General features: G+C 39.9%; 1 protein-coding gene across 2 annotated transcripts in view; it reads left to right on the top strand.

Annotated features, from left to right (window-relative positions):
- DPP4 (dipeptidyl peptidase 4) overlaps positions 1-23,644 on the top strand; it is an 85,968-nt gene that overhangs the window by 37,920 nt on the left and 24,404 nt on the right. For both annotated transcript variants that reach the window (XM_040971652.1, XM_040971650.1), the window contains exons 9-19: positions 1,213-1,373; positions 2,862-2,974; positions 11,826-11,961; positions 14,240-14,284; positions 16,636-16,743; positions 17,020-17,087; positions 18,059-18,112; positions 18,460-18,581; positions 20,226-20,273; positions 20,511-20,609; positions 23,244-23,313. In XM_040971652.1, the coding sequence (XP_040827586.1) occupies positions 1,213-1,373; positions 2,862-2,974; positions 11,826-11,961; positions 14,240-14,284; positions 16,636-16,743; positions 17,020-17,087; positions 18,059-18,112; positions 18,460-18,581; positions 20,226-20,273; positions 20,511-20,609; positions 23,244-23,313 (1,024 nt within the window). The remainder of the gene's footprint in view (positions 1-1,212; positions 1,374-2,861; positions 2,975-11,825; positions 11,962-14,239; positions 14,285-16,635; positions 16,744-17,019; positions 17,088-18,058; positions 18,113-18,459; positions 18,582-20,225; positions 20,274-20,510; positions 20,610-23,243; positions 23,314-23,644) is intronic.

Here is a 23,644-nt window from a genome sequence, read left to right as displayed (position 1 = left end):
GTCTATGACAACTTCTACTTTTAATAGTATTAAAAATGCATTTTGAAGCAACTTGTGAAGAGACCTCAATCACCACAGAAGTGTTTTGCAATACCTGTATTCCCAATCCTAAGATTCTAGCCGCTGTGTTTTGCTTTTGCAATTACAATCACATCATGACCTGAGACTTGCAGATTAAAAAGGAGTCTCCAGCCAATGTACCTGAATCCTCCATTCTTTCATTATTTTTATTTTTGATGGCTTTTACATAGTGGATTAGGGTGATTAGAGTTAGGGCTACAGAACAGTGAGTGGGAGCAACATTTCCACATTCTCTCTTCTTTTTTCCTCCCTACATCTGGGGGAAGGAGGAAGTCAAGGAGAGAAGCCACCCCCCAGCCTCCCAAATGCCTTAGCACCCTGTGAATCCTCCATTCTTAGTTGGTAAAAGAGGTATTAACATTTTAAGAGGCAGAGATTGCAATATCCCCCATGCATGGATCCTACCATAAGCCTAGGAAGGAGTGACTTTTGCCAGAGATTGAACCCAACATTGAACTGGAAAACAAGATCTTTTTTTTTCCATTTACCTGCCTTTTTCTATTTCCTCTCCCATCCTACACAAGAGGGGAGGGTGTTAAGCCAAAGAAATCATTAAGTTTCCAGGCTAGGCAAAGGAGATGTTTCTCAGCAGGGGTCTCACAGAGTTCCTTGCCATTCTAAATCCATCCCTTCCCACACCTACTTTGTGCCAAGAGTAGTAAACTCTGGGCACCATATTGATTTCATAGCCTGGAGCTACACACCACCCACCAGTACCCTGTGGGCTCAGTACAAGCTGAGCCCAGTTGAGAGTGTGTTGGCATGTGGACTGTTTGAAAAATTAGAAAGGAGAATCAGCCTCCTGTGTGAAATTTACTTTTAGTATGTTTTGAGGCATAAATTTAGAGGATTATAAGATAAAGAAAAACTGTAGTGCTTATATTAAATATTGCGTGCTAAAATATTCTAAAATGGTCCAACGGGTTACTTATTTTCACAATCCAGATATATCTGTGTGGAATTTATTTTTATTCATTTGTATTACTCTGATTTTGGAAGCCCGGCAAATGCAAAATGATTCATTAGTTGAACTCTACTGTAATTACTAAAGCTAATGAGGACAATATTTTGAATGCCAAAGCCAATTTATCAGCTATTTCTTGTAAGACAACAATCTATGTCTTTTTGCAGAGGAAGTCTTCAGTGCCTACTCTGCTCTGTGGTGGTCTCCAAACGGCACTTTTCTAGCATATGCCCAATTTAACGACACCAGAGTCCCACTTGTTGAATACTCCTTCTACTCTGATGAGGCGTTGCAGTACCCAAAGACTGTGCGGATTCCATATCCTAAGGTCTGTGCTCCTTTCTGTAGAGTGTTTCTGTGATTTGATGGGAAGAGAATGGTTTCATGTAATCCTTTCCTGCTAATGAAAATATTGTCAGTCTCTCTTCAACAGCTTGCTGTGATTACTCTTGCTGAAGTCAACAGCATCTGGCAATTTTAAAGTATTTTTATTATCCCAGGAAAGAGTGTGATTTAAGGTTTTGTAATTTCTCCAAAAACTTTGAGGAATGACAAGCAGAAAAAGATGGGGAAATACTTTTGAAAAAGGAAGATAGGGAGAATGGAAATGTTTAAATGGAGGGAAAGAGGGGCTTAATTGAATCAGGAGCTCAGCTCATTTGTGCAAGTTGGAATGTGCCCTAGATGAAGTTAAAAAGCTTGGTTATGTATTAGTTTGTATTGCTGATTAGCAGGATACAGTACCCAACTAGTTTTAGTGGTTCTGTTTTAAACTTGGCATGAAAGTCAATTTTGCACATCCTACATTTGTAATAATAGTGGAATGTCTTGGTTTACAAGGCTGATTTCCCTCTTGAGGATGTGTGTTTATTAAAACTAAAGAGTTCTGTCAAGCAGCTTAAGCCAAAAAGAAGGAGGATTTAGATGGAAACCAGGGACTCTTCCTAGTATCATATTAATAACGGCCACAGCACCATCAGTAGGAGAATCTACTAGCAAACTGTTTTTGCTGTAAGCCATTTGGAAAAAGAAATTTTTATTTTTACCAACTTAATTTGCTTTATGAAGAGCTGCCATTTTAGGAAGAGAGAGGAAGTAAAAAGAAAAAAAAAACAGAGACTAAATATGGAGTTGTTTTCAGTGGGATGTTATTTTTTGATGAGCAAAATTGGCAAAAAAAAAAACCTCATAAAATGTTCTCACTAAAAATATCATATTATTTCTAACTAATCTGTCAATTCAAGATCTATGTGTATATTTAGAAAGGTTTTGTAGGTTTCTGTCATAATATTGACTGTAAAGTTCCAACATAGTGAACCTGAATTTGGAGTGGAAATTGTGGCTTCCTAATTAGCATCATTGGCTCTCGGCTCAGGTACTAATTTTCCTGGTGGATTGTGTCTTTGGCAGAACTGAAGGTGTTCTTCATGGTGACAGCCATCAAAGACTCGTCTTATGGAGTCAGGATATACATGCAAATAATAGAATTGATTTCTTAGAGGTTTATCTTTGCTTGCACAAAATATATTAACTACAAATATATTAACATTCATTATTTAAGCAGAAGAATGTTGGACCTTGGAGTTGTGTGCCTCTCTCTCTGTGTCCATACATAAATAAATGTTACATTTCTGCCAGAACAGGAATAGATTGTATTATTCACATTATTTATATTATAAATTATTTGAATATGTGTAATATGGTGTTATGGCCGTATATAATGTTATGGCCATAATTTGATGTTTTGTGTACTTTTAAATTTATGCAATAATATTATTTATTGTCAATTCTAATTCTGCGATTTTTTTAAACCTAGGCAGGAGCTGTGAATCCAACTGTAAGGTTCTTTGTTGTAAATACAGACACTCTGAGCTCAGTCACTAATGCTACTTCCGTGCAAATCACTGCGCCTGCGTCCATGCTAATAGGGTAAGATTCCTCACCCGAATAGTTAAGTTGTGAACAGTTTCACACTCTCCAAGGAAAATGCTTCCAACATGAATGCAAAGTCAAGGGCAGCATCTCATTGTGTCACTCGGGATGGCCATCCTTCATGCTCTCATGCAGCAACTCTCTTGAGCATCCATTTCCTCTCTTTAGGCTGGATACTGTTCTAGTGGTAAGGGTGGACCCATCACTAAACAACAGCCTTTTTGGTGATCTTCCAACTGGGGGAGGCAGATATCAGCCAGATAAGAAAGTAACAATATATAAATAACCAAATAATAATCAGTTTGTGCAAAAAAAAAAGCAAAGCAAGGCCAATGTGAAAGACTGACCCAAGGAGGACAGGGATCAGCTCACACAGAAAGGCACGAACCTGTGTGCATGGATATGTGGGGGCACAGTGAAGGGCAAAGGAAGATCAGTGCAAAGGCCCTGCTTGTGAGTAGCAGCAAGGAGTCCAAGGTGACTGCCACCTTCTGAGTGCTGGAGAATGGTCAGGGATACAATCAGATAGCTAATCTAAAGGCCAGGCAAGGCCTAGAGAAAGACTAGGGGAATGATGGACTGAATACAGGAACTGCCATTGTCATTGGGATCCCCAACAGGTCACTTTTCAAAATAATTCTTCCCTAAAGCATCTTCAGCCCCTTGTTTATTTTCCTGCAGATATCACTATTTTGGGTGCAGTGGATGACTAGCAAATACCTCTTGATTCATTTCTACTGTTAGTGTCAGTTTTATCATGTTAAATAATTTCATATATTTTTGTTTGAAAGGCAGATTTTCAGAGAGAGATGGACAGATGGAGAGGGAGAGAGAAAGTGAGATCTGCTGTTAACGCCCCAACTGACCAAAATGACTTTAGCTGTGTTGGTCTGAAGCTGGGAGGCAGCAGAAACCAGTAGCTTCTCTTGAGCTTCCCACATGAGTAGAGGCACCTAAGGAATTGACCATCTTCCACTGCTTTCACAGGCCACTAGCAGGGACCAGGCTTGAAAGTGGAAAGCCAGGTCTCAAACATTTTATGGAATACCAGCACCACACTTGAAGAATTAGCCTGATATGCCACGGCACCAGCTTGGAGGTTTTGTCATTGTGCTAAAATGAACCTTTGTGGAGCACTCACTTTGTGCCACATACCTTTGAAGGAACTCTCTCTTTCCAACATCTGTCACCATATGTCCATTTTACAGATAAAATAATGCGGCTTCAAGGTTAAGAAAGTAACCAAATAAGATTCTGTATTTTAGCCTTTCTGACTTGAGAGAAAGAACCAAACACTCTGCTTTGCACCTCTCACTCTAAATAACAGCTGGGCGCCCTCAAATTGCAGCATCAGGACAGTGCAGGAGAGCAAGTCTTCTCTGGGCTGGCATTAGTTGTCTCAGCTAGGCTGTGGACTATGCACTGTGGTTCATAATTTATTAGCTTGCTTAAAGATAGCTATATTCACCTGGTCATTCAGGTGGTGATCATTAATTATGAGTAAATTAGCAGGCCTTTTGTTTCTTTGCTTGTTTGTTTTTTGCCTAAATTCACCTAACATAATGCTTTACCCAAAATTTCTAAAATATGTCATTTGGTCCCACCCAACCACCTCTTAAATATATAGTACACATCCCTTGTTTACACCCCCAAATATTCATAGATGGGACTTCTGTACTCTAGTAGTAAGCCCCAGGTACAATATCAAACATGCAGATAAATGACTGCAAGAGTGGTCGGAGAGTGGCATCGGTAACTGGCTCAAGGCATCTGAGGAGAGGAGAGGAGATGGGTTTTCTTTCGTCCCAGGTGTTAAAGAAAGCATTCTGCAGAATGTGCTGATCAGGCAGAGTTCCAGTGAGAGGGAAGGGCACAGTAAGTGGGAAAGGCACTGAAGTTGAGCAAACAGAGTGGGAAAGTGCAAGGCTTATCCAGGGAAAGCCTGACAGTTCCTGGCACAACCTCTTGGTCTCTAACAGACATCTGCCTTCAGAGAGAATGAATTGTGGACACCTGTTCGGAAAAAGATTCCATCTTGAAGAAGTGTAGGTCTCATCAGTGGTTTATAAACTTTTCTTTATGGACCCAGAAACCTCTGTTTGAGTGAGATAGGATGCAAAAATTACAGTATCAGAAATCCAACAAAAAATCTCAATCAGGTTGGACAAGCCTAGTCCTTTTCTGCTCTTCTCCCACCAAGAACATTAGGGTATTAGACAAACCCTGGTACAACTCCAAAAAACAGTCAGAAAACCACTGGGAGACACAGATGGGAGAACAGAGGCTCAGAGAACTGCAAGCATTTACTCAAGGTCATATGGCAAGTTAGTAGGGAAGCTGCGAATAGATAGAAGGCCTGCACCTGCCGTATCACAGTGAAATAGTGGAGTCAGAATACATTGGAATAGTGGAGTCAGAATGCATTGAGCAATTTCCCTGGGCTGAGACCCTGTTTAAGGTTCTGCCCAACGCATTTATTCACTGAATACTGTCATTTTCACAGCCATTTTAGAGGCAAAGAGACAAAGTCTATTGCCGCTTAGAAATCATTGTCCAAGGCACATTTGTGTAGTGCTGAGATCAGAGAGCATGGAGAATCCTAAGGATTTCTTTTTGCCCAGGGCCAATTAGCTATTAAGTCTCTTCTTGTAGTCCTTTAAACTGCACTCCTGGCAAGTATTGCTTCACTTTCTGTGAATATTTTATGTGGAATGCATATTATTAAGAACTCATCTCTGAAAATGCCACAAAATGTGTTACAAAGGCAATTTAAAATGTAACTTTGGTCTTCATTCTACTGGTGAGGTTCTGGGTTTTCTAAAGCTGAACTTGAGGTAGTTTTTTAAAAATCTGATTATTTACTTGGAAGTCAGAGTTAGAGAGAAAGAAAGGGAGAGAGAGAGAGAGAGAGAGAGAGAGAGAGAGAGAGAGAGAGAGAGAGAGAATGAATGCGATTTTCCACCTACTGGTTCACTCCTTAAATGGCTGCAACACCCAGGGCTAACGTCAAGAGCCAGGAGCTTCCTCCTGATCTCCCACATAGGTGCAGGGTCCCAAACCCTTCAACTTCTTCCACTGCTGTCCCAGACTGTTAGCCAGAAGCTGAATTGGAAGCAGAGCGACCAGAGCATGAATTTATACCCACATGGGATGCTGGTGTTGCAGATGGTGATTTTAGCTGCTATATTACAGTGTTGGTCCCTGAGACTTTAGGTCTTTTGAGAGGAACAGGCTTCCATGCACCTTGCTTTAGCATCTTGGGGTCCTGCAGGACCAGATAAACCCAGGTACACTATACTAGTCAGTAAACTGCGCCCCTCCTCCAATCCTCCCTCCAACAGTGCTCCTCATAACTCAACTAATTTCCGGAGCATGGGTCTTTCCGGGTTCCGTACTTCTCTTCCTTCTCCCCACATTCCGCTCATTGATTTTCCCATTAGGCCATGTCTCTTCACCATACAGGTTCCAGTCACTACGTCTTAAGAGAGGATGAAGCTGGCATATGGCTTTGCTAGATGTTAGCAGCAATGAGTAAAGATAGGGCAGAAGTCTTGCTCCTCTGATGGCTTGTGGGAGGAGTAGGCACTCAGAGCACATTTCCAACACCCAGGCTTGCACTGGAGAGAGGGCTAGCCATCCTGCACCCTCTTTTATATGGAGTTAATATTAATTATTAACTTTCTTAACTTGATCATTTGTATTGACTCCTCACAATGGAAAATTGAGAGCTCAAAATATTCATAGAATAAATTAACATGGTTGATGAAAGGATGGAAAGGGTTAACCAGGGATTTTGTGTGTAAAATGAGAGCTCACACAGCTGCAATAAGGAGAGTCTTCAAGATGGTCTTGCTCAGTAATTGTTTTCTACCTCCTTCCAGCTGTTTGTAAACCAGGTATCCTGAACCTAGAGGGTTAGAGCAGGCCAGTTCTACTGAGATGACCTCACCCAACATCTGCTGAGTGACTCCAGGGACCCTCCACACCCAGATCATGACATGTTTCATCCCTCATCTTTCTGCTCCTGAGAGACTCAGGAGATAAAAACTTAACTCTGTCTTCCCTTGACGGTGCTTGGTAGTAGAAGCTGGAGCATCAGGTCTTGAGACTGTCACATAATAGATCAGTTAACTGAACTGAGATGCCCTTGAAATTAGTGACACCTACAAGAAAGAAGGCAGATTCAGACTGCCGAGTTATTGGTGCTGCATCCTCAAATCTACTCCACATCCCTCCACCCATTCCTGTTAGCGATCTGTTAGAAGACCCGAGAGGGTTGGCATCTCTATCACAGCAGAGGGTGGCACCGAGCCCACGGCCAGCACTGGCTGTACGCCTGCTTCCTCGAGTGACTCATTGAATTAATCACTCTGCGGTCTGCAGTTGCTCTGAGTAGCATTTTTTTCCCTACAATATTCTTTCCAGTTAGCAGTGCGTACCTTACTTTTGTCTTTCATGCACAAAAAGAGTCATTTACACAAACTAGAGCCATGAATACCACTCAAAAAACGTATTCAATAACTATTGCTTGCAAGGCAGTGTGCTAGGACAGGCAGTCATTTTCAGGGGAATTCCCATAACATGATTTTCAAAAGCAAGTCTATTTTAGTGTGTTCAGATATGATTTGTTTTATAAAATTTAGTTTGCACACAACACTTCAGGAATAAATAGATTTCATTGAGTGAGATTTTTTTTTCTTTTTTCTTAAAAACAAGAAAGCAAAGCTAGCCAGCAGTGTTTCCCAAAGGAATGGATGGAGGTTCCAGGGTAGGTGCAAGTATGAGCAGAAAATCTAAAGCCAACTGTTTGATTTGAATCCTAGCCCCAATAGTTCTCAGGTAGGTAATCTAGAGCAGGTTACTTAGCCAACAGCACTTCTGTTTCTTCCTCTGCAAAGCATGAACTACATGGTCCTGGCCTCATAGGGTAGACATGAGCACTTGAAACAGTTCTGAAACTTAGTACATTCTACATGGGTGTGAGCTCTCACCGAGTCCAGAAGTTACTTCATTTCTTTATGCAGTGTGCCATTTTCTACAATCTAGAAGAGCTTGTGGAATAACTGTGTCTAGCTTAGGAGAAGCAGTCCAATTTCCTGAAAGGCCCAGCAGCAGGTGCAGTGTTTCTTCAACCTTCCTCCTCCAACCATTGTGTCATCAAAGTCACAGTGCTTATCTCTGTGTTGTGATGACAATGAGCATGCAGTGTATAAAAACATTATTGATAATCTACTTGTTGAATTTCTTTTTTCTTAGGAAGAATGGACTTAAGCCTTTCAACAAAAAGTACTATTGAGCCATTGGTTTATATCTTTTTTATGATTCTTTAATATCTCAGTGTGATATGGCCTTGGCTTAGGGCAGTGATTAAAGAGAATGTTTATAAGAAAATCCCAGATAATGTCAATATCAGGATACACTTCAAAGATGTATGACTGTACCCAAAGGACTATACTATTGTAGTAATATAGGAAAAATCAGTGGAGGCAGAGGAACTGGGGAGGGAGAGAGGGAAGTCCCTGAGCCTATGGAACTATATCATAAATAAATTAGCTAATTAAATAAATAAAAAGAAAATCCAAGAAGTACTGGCAGTTGACTGGCAGCTTCTGCGGAACGAGCACAGGGTACAGAGTACACCCTGGGCCTTGGGGAGTAAAAATGATAGTGAGGATCCAGGTTCATTACACTTTGATCTGAGAGTGGGCAGGGAAGGAAGGCAACTGATACACGTGCGTTTCCTGGCCAACTTTCAAAATTCCATTACTCTGTTTTTCAAGCATGGTGAAGTGTTTTCATAGTGCTGATTTCTGAGCCAGAAGTAGTTTATTGCCTTTAATAAACAAAGCTATTACATACTAATCAGGGAAAGAATGCCTCCTCATTTGTCCCTTCCTCATTAGAACACTTTTATCAAAAGGAAGAGCCATGTTTGGTGCCTGTCTTCCTACTATATGCCCATGGAACCCCCAGAAACCATCTATGAGAGCATAGAGACTTATATAAATTTCATCAGATTAGATGCTGAAAAGCAAGAACTACTGGCAAAGGAAACGAGACTGTTGTAAAACAGGGTGCATGGGCAAATTCCAGCCTGACACCTGTTATTTTAATATTTTCTTTGTTTATTTGAAAGCCTCAGAGACAAGCAGAGACTCCCCACCTGCTGGTTTACTCCCCAGCACTGATAGCCAGGTAGTCCAGGGTGAAGTTAAGAGTCAGAAGTCAATCTGATCCTCCCCTGTTGGGGAGGAGACCAGGCCCAACTACTGAGCTGCCTCCCAGGGCATGCATTAGCTCAAAACTGGAAATAGGACTGAACATCAGGAAACAGGACACTGCCTTCCCAACTAGGATCTAAATATACCACATGCTGCCCTTGTCACCCTTTTTGTATGGTCCACAGTAAGAATCAATTTCACATTTTTAAATGGCTGGAATGAAAAGTCAAATGAACACATTTCATGAAGTGAAATTATATGAGATTCAAATTATAGCTTTTCCCTGGAGCATAGCTCTATTCATTTGCCTATTGTCTCCAACTGCTTTTTTATGACAAAGTTGAGCAGAAGTGATCAAGAACATGTAAACCACAAAAATTAAATACTATTTTGCCTTCTGTGGGAAATTTGTTGACCTCTGGTCTAGAAATTTAATTTTTAAAAAAGATTTATTTATTTTTATTGGAAAGGCAGATACACAAAAAGGAGGAGAGGCAAAGAGGAAGATCCTCCATCTGATGATTCACTCCACAAGTTGCCACAATGGTTGGAGCTGAGCCAATCTGAAACCAGGAGCCAGGAGCTCTTCTGGGTCTCCCATGCAGGTGCAGGGTCCCAAGGCTTTGGGCCGTACTTGACTGCTTTCCCAGGCCACAAGCAGGGAGCTGGATGGGAAGCTGGGCCACCAGGATTAGAACCGGTGACCATATGGGATCCCGGGCATGTGCAAGGCGAGGACCTTAACCACTACGCTATCATGCCGGGCCCTAGAAAATTAATTTTTAAAAGTGTTGTCTCTTATCTTGCTTTTCATTCCTCCCTCTTCTGTCAAGATTTATTACCTTTTCTGGATCAGGTTAATTTTTCTTTCTGTCTTTTTATTTAACTTCTCTGCCTTGGGCAAATACAGAGAGTTTGATTAGATGAGGTGTTGCTGTCCATTCCTGTCCATTAGCATGCAAAGAGGCATTTGCACTTCAGACCTGTGGCCTGGCCATAAGTGTCATAACACTAACATTGATGAGTTAGAAGGACTGACTTTCCAAGAGAACAATATGAGCAATGGACATTTAAGCTAAGACCTAAAGAAACTATCACATGGCAGTCATTTGCACTGAGGGACAAGAGTGTAAAAGAGGATAGTAGAGAAAGCCGTTGGTGCATTTATGAGAATATTACCTGTCGAGACTAGAAAGATTACATAGTTCCTCAATAGGCAAGAAAAAATATTTTGATAGGAAAGAGTCTTCATCTGGGAATGTGGTGCTTTGCTCTGGGCCTTAGCACCTGAACCTACAGCACAGTCAGAGCAAGACCCAGTGGTACCCTGCACATTTGCACATGAAGTGTCCTCAGGTATACAAGGGAAGCTAAGAGGAGGTTACAGCCTTTATCCTGGACCTGAGTTCTCTAAATATTTGTTGTTAAAAAAGTGAGACAGGAATTGATCTGTGACTTCAAGGACAGAGATTGTGGGGCTGCATGAGTCAATGCTGCATTCCGGATTCGATGAGAACCTGTTTAATGTCAAGCATTTTGCTAGGCCTGGGAAGTATCATGTGGCCAACATAAGATGTGGGAGCTACCTTGAAGAACTTGCAGTGAAGCAGGGAGAACAAAGTGAGTGAGAGGAGGGGACAGACACAGCCTGAGCTGGGGATTGTTAGTAGAGTACTTGGTAGAAGGGAGACACAGCCATGAAATGTGGCAGGAAGGGAGAGGATGAAAAGATTCGCTTGAAATCTGACAACAGGGAGCAAGGCTTTGATCAGACATTGGAGTGGAGAAACTTATGAGTAGTCTCCTGGGATCACACTGTGGGAGGGGAGGAAAGCAAAAAATATATAGAATAAAAAGCAGGAAAATAAATGATCAGAGCAACTATGTTGGGGAAGCTAGTAGAAAGTAAGCGAAACATTCCCGGTACTTCTCCCTAAATCAGAAGGTGGTCCCCCAAATACTGAAAGGTCTGTGCTCTGGGAGGAAGCACTGCTAGAGATATCTCTGTTTATATAAATTTGTGTTGAAATACCAGCAGGTTCCTTAATTTGCTCATATGGTTCATGTTTTGACTCTTGAGAAATGTTTTTATAGAATGTAATCTTTGATTTTCAAAGTGTGGAGGTGTGACTCAGTTTTTCCCCATTTAAAAATAAAGTTGAGAGAAAGTTCATCTATAATCTCACCCACGTAAAAGAATCTTCTGGAGAAACATGTCACATTACCAGAACACGCTCAAATACACTGGCTTCACTGTACTGTTGCCTAAAGACAGCAGAAAGATTAGAAAACATCACCCTGGACTTCCTGGTACTCCCAAGGGTCAGCCTGGGGACTTGAAAAGCTTTGGACACATGGTTTTGAGTCAAATGTTAAGCCACTGAATGATGGTGACTTTGCTATTCCTGTCTCTTAAATTTCCATTCAAAATCAAATTGCACTTTAAGCTTGAGAAGAGTGAATTAAATGATTTAATAAACTGATTTGAATTCTACTTTCCATTAGGGTTGATTTCTTTACACAGAATAAAATATCTATTTGTACCGAAGTATGGGAACAATAATATTCATCAATATTCTCTCTCTCTCCCTACCATTCTTCTCACATTCTCCTTTTCTTCAATCCAGGGATCACTACTTATGTGCTGTGACGTGGGTCACACCTGAAAGGATTTCGTTGCAGTGGCTCAGGAGGATTCAGAATTATTCAGTCATGGATATCTGTGACTATGAAGAGTCCAGTGGAAGGTGGAGTTGCTCAGTGGTAAGAGTGATTCAGGATGTTCTGCTTCTAAATCAACATGGGATCAAGGAGGATAAAGATTAGGAAACAGGAAATGAGATCTGAGCATCTTTTCTTTGTGTCCCTGAGGCAGTGGGTAAGTCTTGGCAGAGCCATTAGCTAAGCCCATATACCCTTCAGTGTTTTCATTTCACCTGCTCGTTGTCCTGGCTTAGATATGGCTACACTCAGCTGGGAAGGAGACAGAAGTGGCGATGACTGGAAACTCAGAAAACAGAACCTGATGTGATTTAAAAAAAAAAAAATCAGAGAGAGAGGGGGCTACATGCTGAAGTAAGTTATGTTTTAGCAGAGAAAATACAGGAAATGGGAACAACTAGCTGGTGTATGTAAAACAAACCAATCGTAAAGAAGGCTCGGGCCCATTACAACACTGTGACTATCTTTAAGTGAAAAACAACTTTAGGACTTCAAAGATAACCACCAGCCTGAGAAGGGGACAACATTGAGGCAGACTCATTGTGTTTTTTAACTTTTATTTATTTATTTGAAAGTTAAGAGATACAGAGACACAGAGGGAGGAAGGGAGAGAAGGACGACAGAGAGAGAAAGAGAGAGAGAGAGAGAAATGAAAGAGGTGGGGGAGAGACAGAGAGAATCTTCTATGCACTGATTCACTCCCAAAATGTTCACAGTGGCTTCGAAGCCAGAGCTTCATCGATTTCTCCCACATGGGTGCAGGGTTGAGCTCTCTGCTGCTGCTTGCCCAGCTGCATTAGTAGGGAGATGGTTTGAAAGTTGAACAGCCAGGACTTGAGCTGGCACCCAATATGGCAGTGGCTTTACCCACTAAGCCCTAGTGCCAGCCTCAGACTCAGTGTTAATGCAACCTTGAAGTATTGGGCCAGAAGACTGCAAGGCTTAGCTTGGCTGGTAGATAAAAATTAAAGGTGTGTTGGAAACCAGAGCCTCAGTAAGGACACAGCATGAAAGAGGTTTGCTGGCATATGTGTCCTTCTCCAGCTGTAGGAGCTGGATATACAGATTTCTGCTCCTAGCTTTGTCTCAGCTGGGGACAGAGCAAATTCTCCCCTCTCTTGATTAATGCATTTATTTATTTATGCAACAAGCATTTAATATTTACTACATTCCAAATTCTCTGATAATATATTCCATATAAAATGATGCAGGTAGCATGCAAGTCCCCCAAATGTTTCCATCCAGATATGGGACACCATTATAGAAATAAATCATTATAGGTTCTATTTTTTGAACACCTACCACATGGAGATGGAAGCTTGATGAGTTTAAGGAATCCGCATGGGTCACAGGACACAACCAGAACTGAAAAAGTACAAAAGCCATGCTCCTTGCTTCCTGTCAATTAAATCATCATAACATTAAAGCATTGTACCTTGAAAGGGTTTAATAAAAGCACACAGGAATTGTAGGACAGAAGGATCCAATTGGCTTGTTTGGAGGCAGGTGGAGTAGGGCAAGGAAATTACATAGATGGTACAGAGAGTTGGTGGGCACAAGTTACATAAGTGGCCAAATAAGGACAAAAAGCTCATATAAATACTGGACAGTATAAGGCATAGTCTGGATAGTCTGAATAGCCTAGAACACATAGTAACTAGGTTTGTTTGCCTAGGAGCTAGTGGAGGGGCACCTTAGTAAAAAAAAGGCTAGAAATATTTGCTGAGGCTTGGGTGCCATTGTGAGAAGTTTGGACTTACTTTCCATGTAAGACATGGAAAGATGCTTAATGTTTGCAGTAAGAGAATATCATAACAAGATAATACCATCTGCCATTAAAAGAAGACATGTAGGGGCAGAACAAAGTGACAAGTAAATGGGAACAAGAGTGGCTGGAAAGCAAAGATGCTTTTGATGGAGAAGGACAGATAAGTCAAGGAAGTAGACGTTAGGGGTTGAGGGAAGTAACTATGAGAAGGGGAAGAATCGAGAATGATCCCCCAGGTTTCTGGTGTAGAGGAGTCAGTGCCATTGACAAGCAGAATGAAGGATTAGGAACAGGTTGGTGGGGATGGAGAAAAGAGGAAGTTATCTTCAGTTCTGTACATATTGAACTTAACACCAGTGGAGTTGCTCTAACAGTGTATGAGAATGGACTCAGGGCAGAGGCCTAGGCAAGAAAGATTATTGAGGATAATCACAAGAAAATATAAACATACATAAATGCATGTAAATGAAGAGAGTTTTTAATTTTCATTATAAATATGATTTTGTTTACATAATCATTTTAGACATAGTCACTTCATTTTTCCTTTTCTAGGCACGGCAACACATTGAAAGCAGTACTACTGGCTGGGTTGGAAGAGTAAGTGTTATTATTTGTGAGGTTTTTGCATACTATGGGTCACCTACTTGGAGTTATTTTATAGGTGAATATTTTACACTAGGGTCCTGTGTTAGTTGTTATTAACAACAGTATCAGTTGAGCTATTCCTGCAAATATTTAAATGTTTCCTGTAGACCACATAGCATATTCAGCTGGATAGAGCCTAGGGACAAGAGAATACCAAGAGCAGAGCAGACAAAACACATGCTCCAAACAAATTCTAGCTCTTCATAAGTTAAAAAGCAACCGTTGCTGAAAGGCAGCCAAGATGCCGAATGTGCTCTTTGACCTCATGCTTGAAGTTGTATGCCTTAGAGGCAGAAAACATGGTTTCCATCCATAGCCTTCACGAATTCCAAAGACGATGTAGCAAAAACCAGCCAAACGCAGCAGCAGCAGCAGCCTCACAATGCCGGCTCTGCACGATTCTATCGAGGAATTCGTACTCTTATGGTTCACACTTTTATGAGGCACCCAGATGCAGAGCTGTATCCAAGAAAGCATAGAGCACCTCTGACTTCTCCTTCTCAGTCTCCCTGAGTTACATGCTCACTGTGCAAATGCTAACTGTGCAGAATCACCAGTCATGTTGTTTGAAGCCAATGGAATGAAACGAAGCACCATGACCCTTGTGTGAGAGATGAAGACTGAACCTCATCTCATTTACATGACCACTTGTGTCAGTCCCTGTTTAAGAAGCATGTGACACAGGCACTGTAAGGCGCTCCATCTCATCGGTCCTAGGGGTGAGACCCCCCCCGTGCAGGAAGACCACTCTGCCTGCTGAATTTAGGGCTCTGGTAGCACTCACATGTCCTTTTTCTTCAGGCATTGATTGGGCAGAGGGGAGAGGTTTGCCAACATGAAAAGTGGTTTCCTCCATGGCAAGAGACACGCTACACTTCCTCACGACTCTTTGAAAAAAAATATGTTTTTTCCTCTCTGTATTTAACCAGACAGATGCCACTTTTCACACATTTCTACTAGGCACAACTCCATCCAGGGGAAACAGGGAAATGTATTAAAAAGATAAGGCTGTGAACACAGGTCTAGAGAGGGGAATGTGTTTCAGAGCTCTGTAATGAGAACACCAAGTGTACTGCACGCCTCAGCTTGCTCCATAAATGAATTTGCTTTGAATCACTAAATAGAAGAGGGAGCATTTTTCTTCCTTTCCAAAATGGGAGCTGATAAGAGAGGAAACATCGAGGGTGAAGTGAACCAACAATTTTAAAAGACCATCTTCCACTTTTACCTGCTCCCAAATGCAGCTAGGAAGTTGAAATCATAACACGACATCCTCCTCTCAGGCTGGGGTACACAATCTTCTCCTTAAAATCCTTAGTGTATTTCCTCTGCACTGTAAGAGTGCTTAGCATTATCCTTTTTATTAAATTGCTTAAAATGGGAAATTTTGTTCTCTATGTCTAGAAAACAATTTTTGTTGCTTATTGTTTACATGTAACAAAATGAGAACATTGATAATAAAAATAGCTGCATAAATGTACCCGTATAAAATGCAGAACAGATATTTCTTATGGAGCCTAGTCTAGAAATGGTTAAAAACCAAATCTGACTCTCAAAGAGAAATATGTATAAAAACAGGAAGGAATAATTCCCCTAAATTACAAACTATTCCAATCTGAAATAGTCAAAAATAATGTCTGTTCTAAGAAATCACATTTGCGACCTGGAGGAAATTTATGTCTCGAAGCAGACAAATGATATTTTCCATATGCTCATAATACGTCACAAATAATAGTAGCCAGTTCTATCGATTAAGTTTTGTGTGCAAGCTTCTTTTGTGTGATGCTTTCACTGTCTCCTTACAAAAGTGTCACCCAAAAGTATGATATTTCAGTCCTCGTTTTTAAAATTTATTTATGTAAGATTTATTTATTTACTTGGAAGGCAGAATTACAGAAATCCTTCATTTGCTGACTCATTCTACAAATGATCCCAGTGGTCAGAGCTAAGTCAAGTGGAAGTCCGGAGCCCCCTCCAGGTCTCACCTATTTGGCAGGGACTCAAGTACAGTGACCATCTTCAATTGCTTTCCCAGGAGTATAGCTGGAAGCTAGATTGGAAGGAGTGTAGCTGATACTTGGAAGGGGACCCGCATGGGATTCTGATGCTGCAGGAGTTTGCCTGACTTTATACACCACTGCACAGGTCTCCTGATCCTCATTTTAGAGAGGAATCATTTGTCCTGAGACACTGTATTTTTACTTGAAAGTAAATGAAGCAGGAGGTTGAGCTAAAGTTTGCCCTGAGGTAAGACTAATGTTAACTTAGTGGGTTTTGTTGTTCTATTCTCGATTATTTTCTAGTTTAGGCCTGCAGAACCTCATTTTACATCGGATGGCAACAGCTTCTACAGGATCATCAGCAATGAGGAGGGCTACAAACACATTTGCTATTTCCACATAGATCATCAGGTGCGTGTTCTTATGCAGTTAATTTCATGTTTATCTCTCTTTTTAGAAATTAACATGGGATGGAAATTACTTGGTAAAGTTGGTCACTGTGTACAAAGAAAGTAATTTAAGTTGTTCAATGGTCCTTTCAATGCAGTGGAATGAAAGGAGACTCGAAAAATCTCAGGACTATTTTAATCTCTGATACACACACACACACATATATATATATAATTTAATATTCCATGTAATTTTGATTAGAGGCAGCTTAATAAATCTATTTTTAAATTCCATCAGAACTGTACATTTATTACAAGAGGAACTTGGGAAGTTATTGGCATAGAAGCTCTCACCAGCGATTATCTGTGAGTATTTTAGTAATTGGTAAGATACAAATGTACTCATCATAATCACGCCCTCTTTGCCCAGAAGTAGGCAAAATTTTCCTGCAAATAAAGAGTAGTCTATTTGGAATATATTCAATACTTTTTCTTTTTCAACATACGGAAGCCTTAATGATTTTCACATATGCTTAGCAGATTTGATACCATGCCACGAAGCAGCGCTACCTCTTGCTCTTACCTGTTTTACATTACAAGAGCTACAACTGCTTTTATATGATCACTGTAGAATCCTGAACTAGCATTCGGGGGGGGGGGGGAGGGGGGCGGGATGGTGTTTAGTTTCATTTCAACCGGGGCTGAATTTTTGGAAGGCTCCAAAAGGCAATTTTATCTCTCCATCTCTCTGTCTTACACTGGGGTAGGTAAAGCTTTGCAGTGGCTTTCAAGTAACGTTAGTTAGTGAGTTGATAGAAGAGATATTGTTATTTTTATTGGAATTTTAGGTAGTTCTGTGGTCATTTTTGGTGACTTCCTGAGGAATTTTGCCCCTGCAGGAAATAGTGTCTTGAAACTCTTATTTGAAAATGGCTCTGCCACTCCAAGGATGTAAGGTCCTTATCAGTAAGGAGCTTGTATTGTAAAACAGAAACTATGCAATGACAGATCAATGGGATCTTAATTTGAGGCTTGTTGGCTACTCCTATTTTTCCTATGGAATACTCCTTTTGAATTTTTGCTTATTATTCTGTTTAAGGAAGAAATCCTTATTTTCATTTTTTTTAATCTGTTAAGAAAATTTTCCAATGAAGACAAGATGGAGGAGAGTGGCAATTGGAGAGTGATGGGGCAGAGATGCTCAGTGGAAGAAGGGCAAGTGCTAACGCACTTGTGCCTGCTCACCCATCGGGGCTTGGCATTTGGGTTAGAAGAATGTGTCTGATGTTTTTAACAAACGTAATTTTTATATATCTCATTTGTTTTTATTTCCCCAGCTACTACATTAGTAATGAATATAAAGGAATGCCAGGAGGAAGAAATCTTTATAAGTAAGAATTCTATCCATGTTGGTTTGAGTTTTTCACTGAACAATTTCATTCTTTCTTTGGCTTTTGCTAATAATCAAATTGGGACTGTTGTTAAGCACTTTTAGTTCTCTATAAATTAATATGCATGTCACACATAGAATGGCTTCATTCAATATTTTGTAGTATTTCCAAACAATGGTACATTTGATGTTATTAATTCATGTATTGAGTTCACTTAAAAAAAGAACACTTTTCAGGACTGCTTTGGCATGCTGGTACCTTTGAAAATAGAATATGGAATCATTCAGTTCCTTCCTTTCATTTTTCTCCTTTCAGCCAACACTTAATTCGCATTGTTGGTTTTACAGAATCCAAATTAACGACTACACAAAAGTGACATGCTTGAGTTGTGAGCTGAAACCAGAAAGGTGCCAGTACTATTCTGTGTCATTTTCTAAAGGTGCAAAGTATTATCAGCTGAGGTGTTCCGGTAAGTCTGAGCTGCTTGAGTGGGCAGGCACCCTGCCCACACTCACTTCTCTGTTCCTTCCATACCATAGTTACTGGGCTTGGTCACCCCTTTCACTCACCAGCTCAGAAGCCCCTCCTCTTCTGACCAATGCCTTCACCCAGTCTCCCCATGTAAAGATTCTCTTCTTGGGTTCAGTGAGGGAAGCAGTCTGTTCTGCTCTGTTCTCTCCATTTGACCACATGGATTTCTAGAAATCACCTCAATATCCTCTCCATTCCCATTTACGTGAGAACCACCATTTCCTCCTCCCTCTCCCCATCTCAAACCAAGGGATTTGCTTGATTCTCTTGCCTTGCTTTAGACTGAACACACACACACCTCATATGTAACAGCAATTGTGTGTTACAGAAGCACTTCCTGCTTATATACACACATATTATGGTTTTCTTTAAAATTATTACTTTATCCACTGACCCTTTAACTACATGGATGGTGTTCACTGCTCCATCTTTTGTTGCTATTGCTATTGTTTAGTAGACATGAAAGAACCTGGGAAAAATGCAGAGTGAACGTACAGGTCTTGCAGGGACATACAGATATTTAAGCATGAACCTTTACTTCCCAAATCAATCCTTTTGTTTGCTGAGCTAGCTTACCTCCAAATAAGAAAAAGAATATATTGTGAAAATAAAGACAAATCACAAAAAACCAGTCTCCAAAACAGCTATGTGAATTTTTCCTCGCTAATACATGTTATTATTATTGTACCTTTCTTTGTGGTTTTCACTATAGTTGTTTTTAGTCACCATTCTGTGAGCATGTGCCTTATCCTAGGCACTGGGCTAAAAGCTCTGTATAACCTTGCTTCATCCTTCCATAAGACAGATTCTGTTATCCACAGAGACTGAAGCATGGATATGTTGTCTTGAGTACAGCGAATGAGCCAGCATTCAAACCCAAGTCTGCATATTGCCTTGACTGTCATTTCAATCACATATAAAATTAATATTATCATCCAAATTTATCAAAAGCTAGATCACTCCCAGAGTAGCTTTTCTATACATTACCTTCCTACTCTGCAACTACCACAGTTGGGATAAATAGTGAAGATATGGGCTTGTGAGAAAAACACTTTTGCATGCCAGAAAGGAATTGCTTATCCAAGTCAGGCACTGCAGATGTGTGCCTGGCTCCCGGACTCTGTGGGACTGAGACAACAGAGAGGAGACCTGCCCCTCCCCCAGGTGGGGCTGGCTCCAGAACTCTGCCCACAATGCTGGGAGGAGGGCAGGACTGGACAATGTGGTCACCCCAGGCTCTGGGATTGATACTGGGGGAGGATAGCAACTCTCAGTACAGCCTACTGGTAAGGAAACGGGTTATAGAGATGATAATGTGTTCAAGACACCAAAGAGGGTAGAGCTTTATTTCCAAATTCTTTCTCCTGAGTCCTGTGCCTTTCCAGTGATTATTCTTAGACCCAAATCACAGTCATTTTAAAGAGAAAAAAAACACAATTATTAAGTTTTATGAAGATTCTGTAATATTTATTTTGTGCTCCACCTAACCAAACTCATGAGAAATAGTATCTTTGAAAAGTGATCCATGCTTTTCTTGTTAAATACTCACTGATAACATAGCTTTCTCCGACTCTGTTAACAGGCCCTGGTCTACCTCTTTATACTCTGCATAGGAGTGCGAATGATCAAGGTATTTTTTCATACTTCACTCTTGCTTTTAAGAAAGTGCATGTGAATAAGACCAATAGCTACTTAGCATTCTGCGACTTTCTTTGAATTTTAGAGTCTTAACAGTGACTGAACACAAGATGTGTAATCTGGGTACATGTTGTCTGACCAATGAATTGTGTATTTGTGTTTTATTGTGTTGCATAATGCAAGTTGTTCACACTGTAACAAATTACTGCTGTGCTGCATATTTACTTAGAGCTGAGAGTACTGGAAGACAATTCAGCTTTGGATGAGATGCTGCAGGATATTCAGATGCCCTCAAAAACACTCAGTTTCATCATTCTCAATGAAACAAGTAAGTCGGATTTCTGTTAGAATAGCACTTTTCATGACAACATTAATGAAATATAGTTAATTATGAAATGTTATCTGAAATTATGTGTTTTATATTACACATGAATATAATTTAGGCTATTTTAACATGAGATGTTATACCACAAGAATTGCCACTTTCACATTTTTTAGAGATTTAACTTTTGCTCTTAAAATGCAAAATCATTCTATGCAAAATTATTCCACCACAGGAGAGATATTAGAGGAAAAATCATTATGACTAGTTCAGTTCTTGTTACTCATTCTAGTGTACCAGTAAGAAATAGCTGTGTATTTACCAGAACAATATCTTAAACTAGTCCACTATTAATGCAGAAAGTGAGAATATCTGAGATAATTGTATAAAAATTGGAATTGGCTAAAAAATATCGACACTTCCTCCATCCATATTGAGCCTCACTCCTGACCTGAAAGTCTGATCATGGATTATATTCAGAGATCACTATGAACAATGAATTTCTCTGTGCAAAAAAATCACTAATCAACAACTTACAGGAAAGTAGAGAATCCATCACAAATTATTTGCTTGAGATTTGTTACAAATTTAGAAGTATAAAATATTAACTTCATTAGGTCTTAAATTAGTACTGATAAATAGCAAGTATTTCTCAAGAACAACTTAGAACATTCAAACTGAAAGGGCATGTCTTTTACCTGGAACCTTGCTAATACGCATCCTGAAGTTTAGGGGTGTGTCCAGATTGGTTTCAGTGTTTTTAATGAGCTTTGAGAGAAAGCCAGTATGTGTTGTTGGCCTTTGAGGAACACTTGAGAGGCAAGAGCCTTAGAATTTTTCAGAAATGATGTGGATAGACTGTGTAAAACCACAGCTACTTTAATTTCTGTTGATAAACAGTGGGAAACTCTGAAGTCAGGGAAGCCACACAATTAGATGAGTAACTTGACAGGAATATTGGAAGGGGTTGTCAGATATGGGAAAGTCCCACTGCAGTGGGAAGGGAGGGGTGTGTGTGTGTGTGTATGTGTGCAATTATCCTATTCTAATTATGTTAAACAAAATGAAGACCTGGTAAGGGGTGAGAGGGAGGGAAGTGAGGGGGAAAGATGTGGCTCTGGGAATACCAAGAGCCTCCTCCCCAAAAAGACTGCACTTCTCTCTCTCTGTCTCTCTTTTGTTTTTCTTTTTTTTCAAGATTTATTTATTTATTTTTTAATCAGGCAGATTTACAGAAAGAAGAACTCAGAGAGTAAGCTCTTTGATTCATTGGTTCACTCTCCCCAGTGGCCACAATGTCCAGAGCTGAGCTGATATGAAGCCAGGAACCAGGAGCTTCTTCCCATGCATGTGCAGGGTCCCAAGGCTTGGGCCATCCTCCCAGCTTTCCCAGGCCACAAGCAGAGGGCTGGATGGGAAGTGGAGCAGCCAGGACATGAATTAGCAACCAAATGGGTTCCTGGTGCCTGCAAAGCAAGGATTTAGCTACTGAGTCATTGTGCCAGGCCATCTTTTAAAAGGTCAAACTAAAACACCTTCTAACCAGCTACTACTACCTACCAACTATCTACTATTTACTACTAAGCAAAGTAGTGGTACAACTACTAAGTACAAGCAAACCAGACAGCATATGATGGTTGGTCATATTCATTAAAAATACCATGGTCATCTAATAGTTTCACATTCTGTTGAAATGATAATAGAGATTTTATTTTTGTTCTTTAGGTACATTTAAATAGAAGACATGAGAATAACCAGCAAAATTCAAAGAGAATAAACCCATCTGCATAAAAACAAGTGTTTTTTCATCTTTTTGCCTCAACTAAAATAATTGGAGTAAACAAACAAAAAGGAAAATAAATGTTAGAAAGCAGCACCTCTAGCCGAACAAATGTCTTTTTTTGCTTCTTTAAATCTATTGAAGCTAGAAATAATTGTATTAAAATCTGGGAAAAGTCTGTTTTTTTTTTTAAGGCTGTATAATCTAGTTTTTCTTTAATTTGAGAAGAAAGGACTTCTCTCATTTTTTTCAGGGACGAATTTAATTAAACTGTAAAATCAAGCACAGAGAATTAAATTAATAAGACCACACAGAAGGTACGCGACAGTTTGCTCCGTATATACTCCGTTTCATTCTGTGAAACACAACTGAAAATGGGAACTCAGTTTTGTAGTCTGGAATGGCAAAAAGAATTAGAAAAAAATGTTATTAAATCAGAATTTTAAAGTAGAGTTGAGGCCAACTAAAAATTCTAAATAGATTCAAGAAAATTCAAGAAGAGGAAAACATTTTGGAGAAAAATGTAGAGCATAAGCCATAAACAAAGTAGATAAGTAGATCAGCCAAAGAATAGAATCGCAAAACAAAACATCAGAAACTCTGAGGTGCACTTTTATTTTTGACAGCACCAATGTGTTTAATGGATATGTTAGAAGGAACTTTATTGTTTTAACGTTAACTAGTATTTAACCTGAAATACAGTGCTTTTGTATCTTAAAATAATGTAAACCAAGCAGTTTTTTTCCTAAGTTTTAATTATTAAAACTCCAGATATAACTTCTCACCAGAAGAAATGAGGAATGAAGTCTTGTGGTAATAATTGTTTTTAACACACTAATTAATCTTTCTGTTTATTTTAGAATTTTGGTATCAGATGATCTTGCCTCCCCATTTTGATAAATCCAAGAAATATCCTCTACTATTAGATGTGTAAGTATTCCAGAGGGAACAATTTACAAGTTAAAGATCATATATAAATATATTTTTATATATGTGTTCATTATAATTTGCTTAAAATGAAAGTAAAATGCATCTTTTTGTCCTGGTGATCTCTGACTGTTGATTCTTCCTTCTGTTTTGCAATCACACACCCCAACCTGTGCTCTCTGTCATCTTCCTAATAAAGTAGATACTCCTCTTGTGTCCAGTGGCATGTGGGATTCCTTTTGATTTGTTTCCATAAACTTCAATGGAATTCCAAAGATGCTCAAGTCCCCACTTTCATCCTTAGCTTGTGGACATTTTAACAAGCAAGAAATGA

The sequence above is a fragment of the Ochotona curzoniae genome, unplaced genomic scaffold, assembly GCF_017591425.1.
Source record: "Ochotona curzoniae isolate NIBS_2020 unplaced genomic scaffold, NIBS_Ocur_1.0 contig_2210, whole genome shotgun sequence".
Taxonomy (NCBI): Eukaryota; Metazoa; Chordata; class Mammalia; order Lagomorpha; family Ochotonidae; genus Ochotona; species Ochotona curzoniae.
This window is presented reverse-complemented; position numbering and strand designations above follow the sequence as displayed.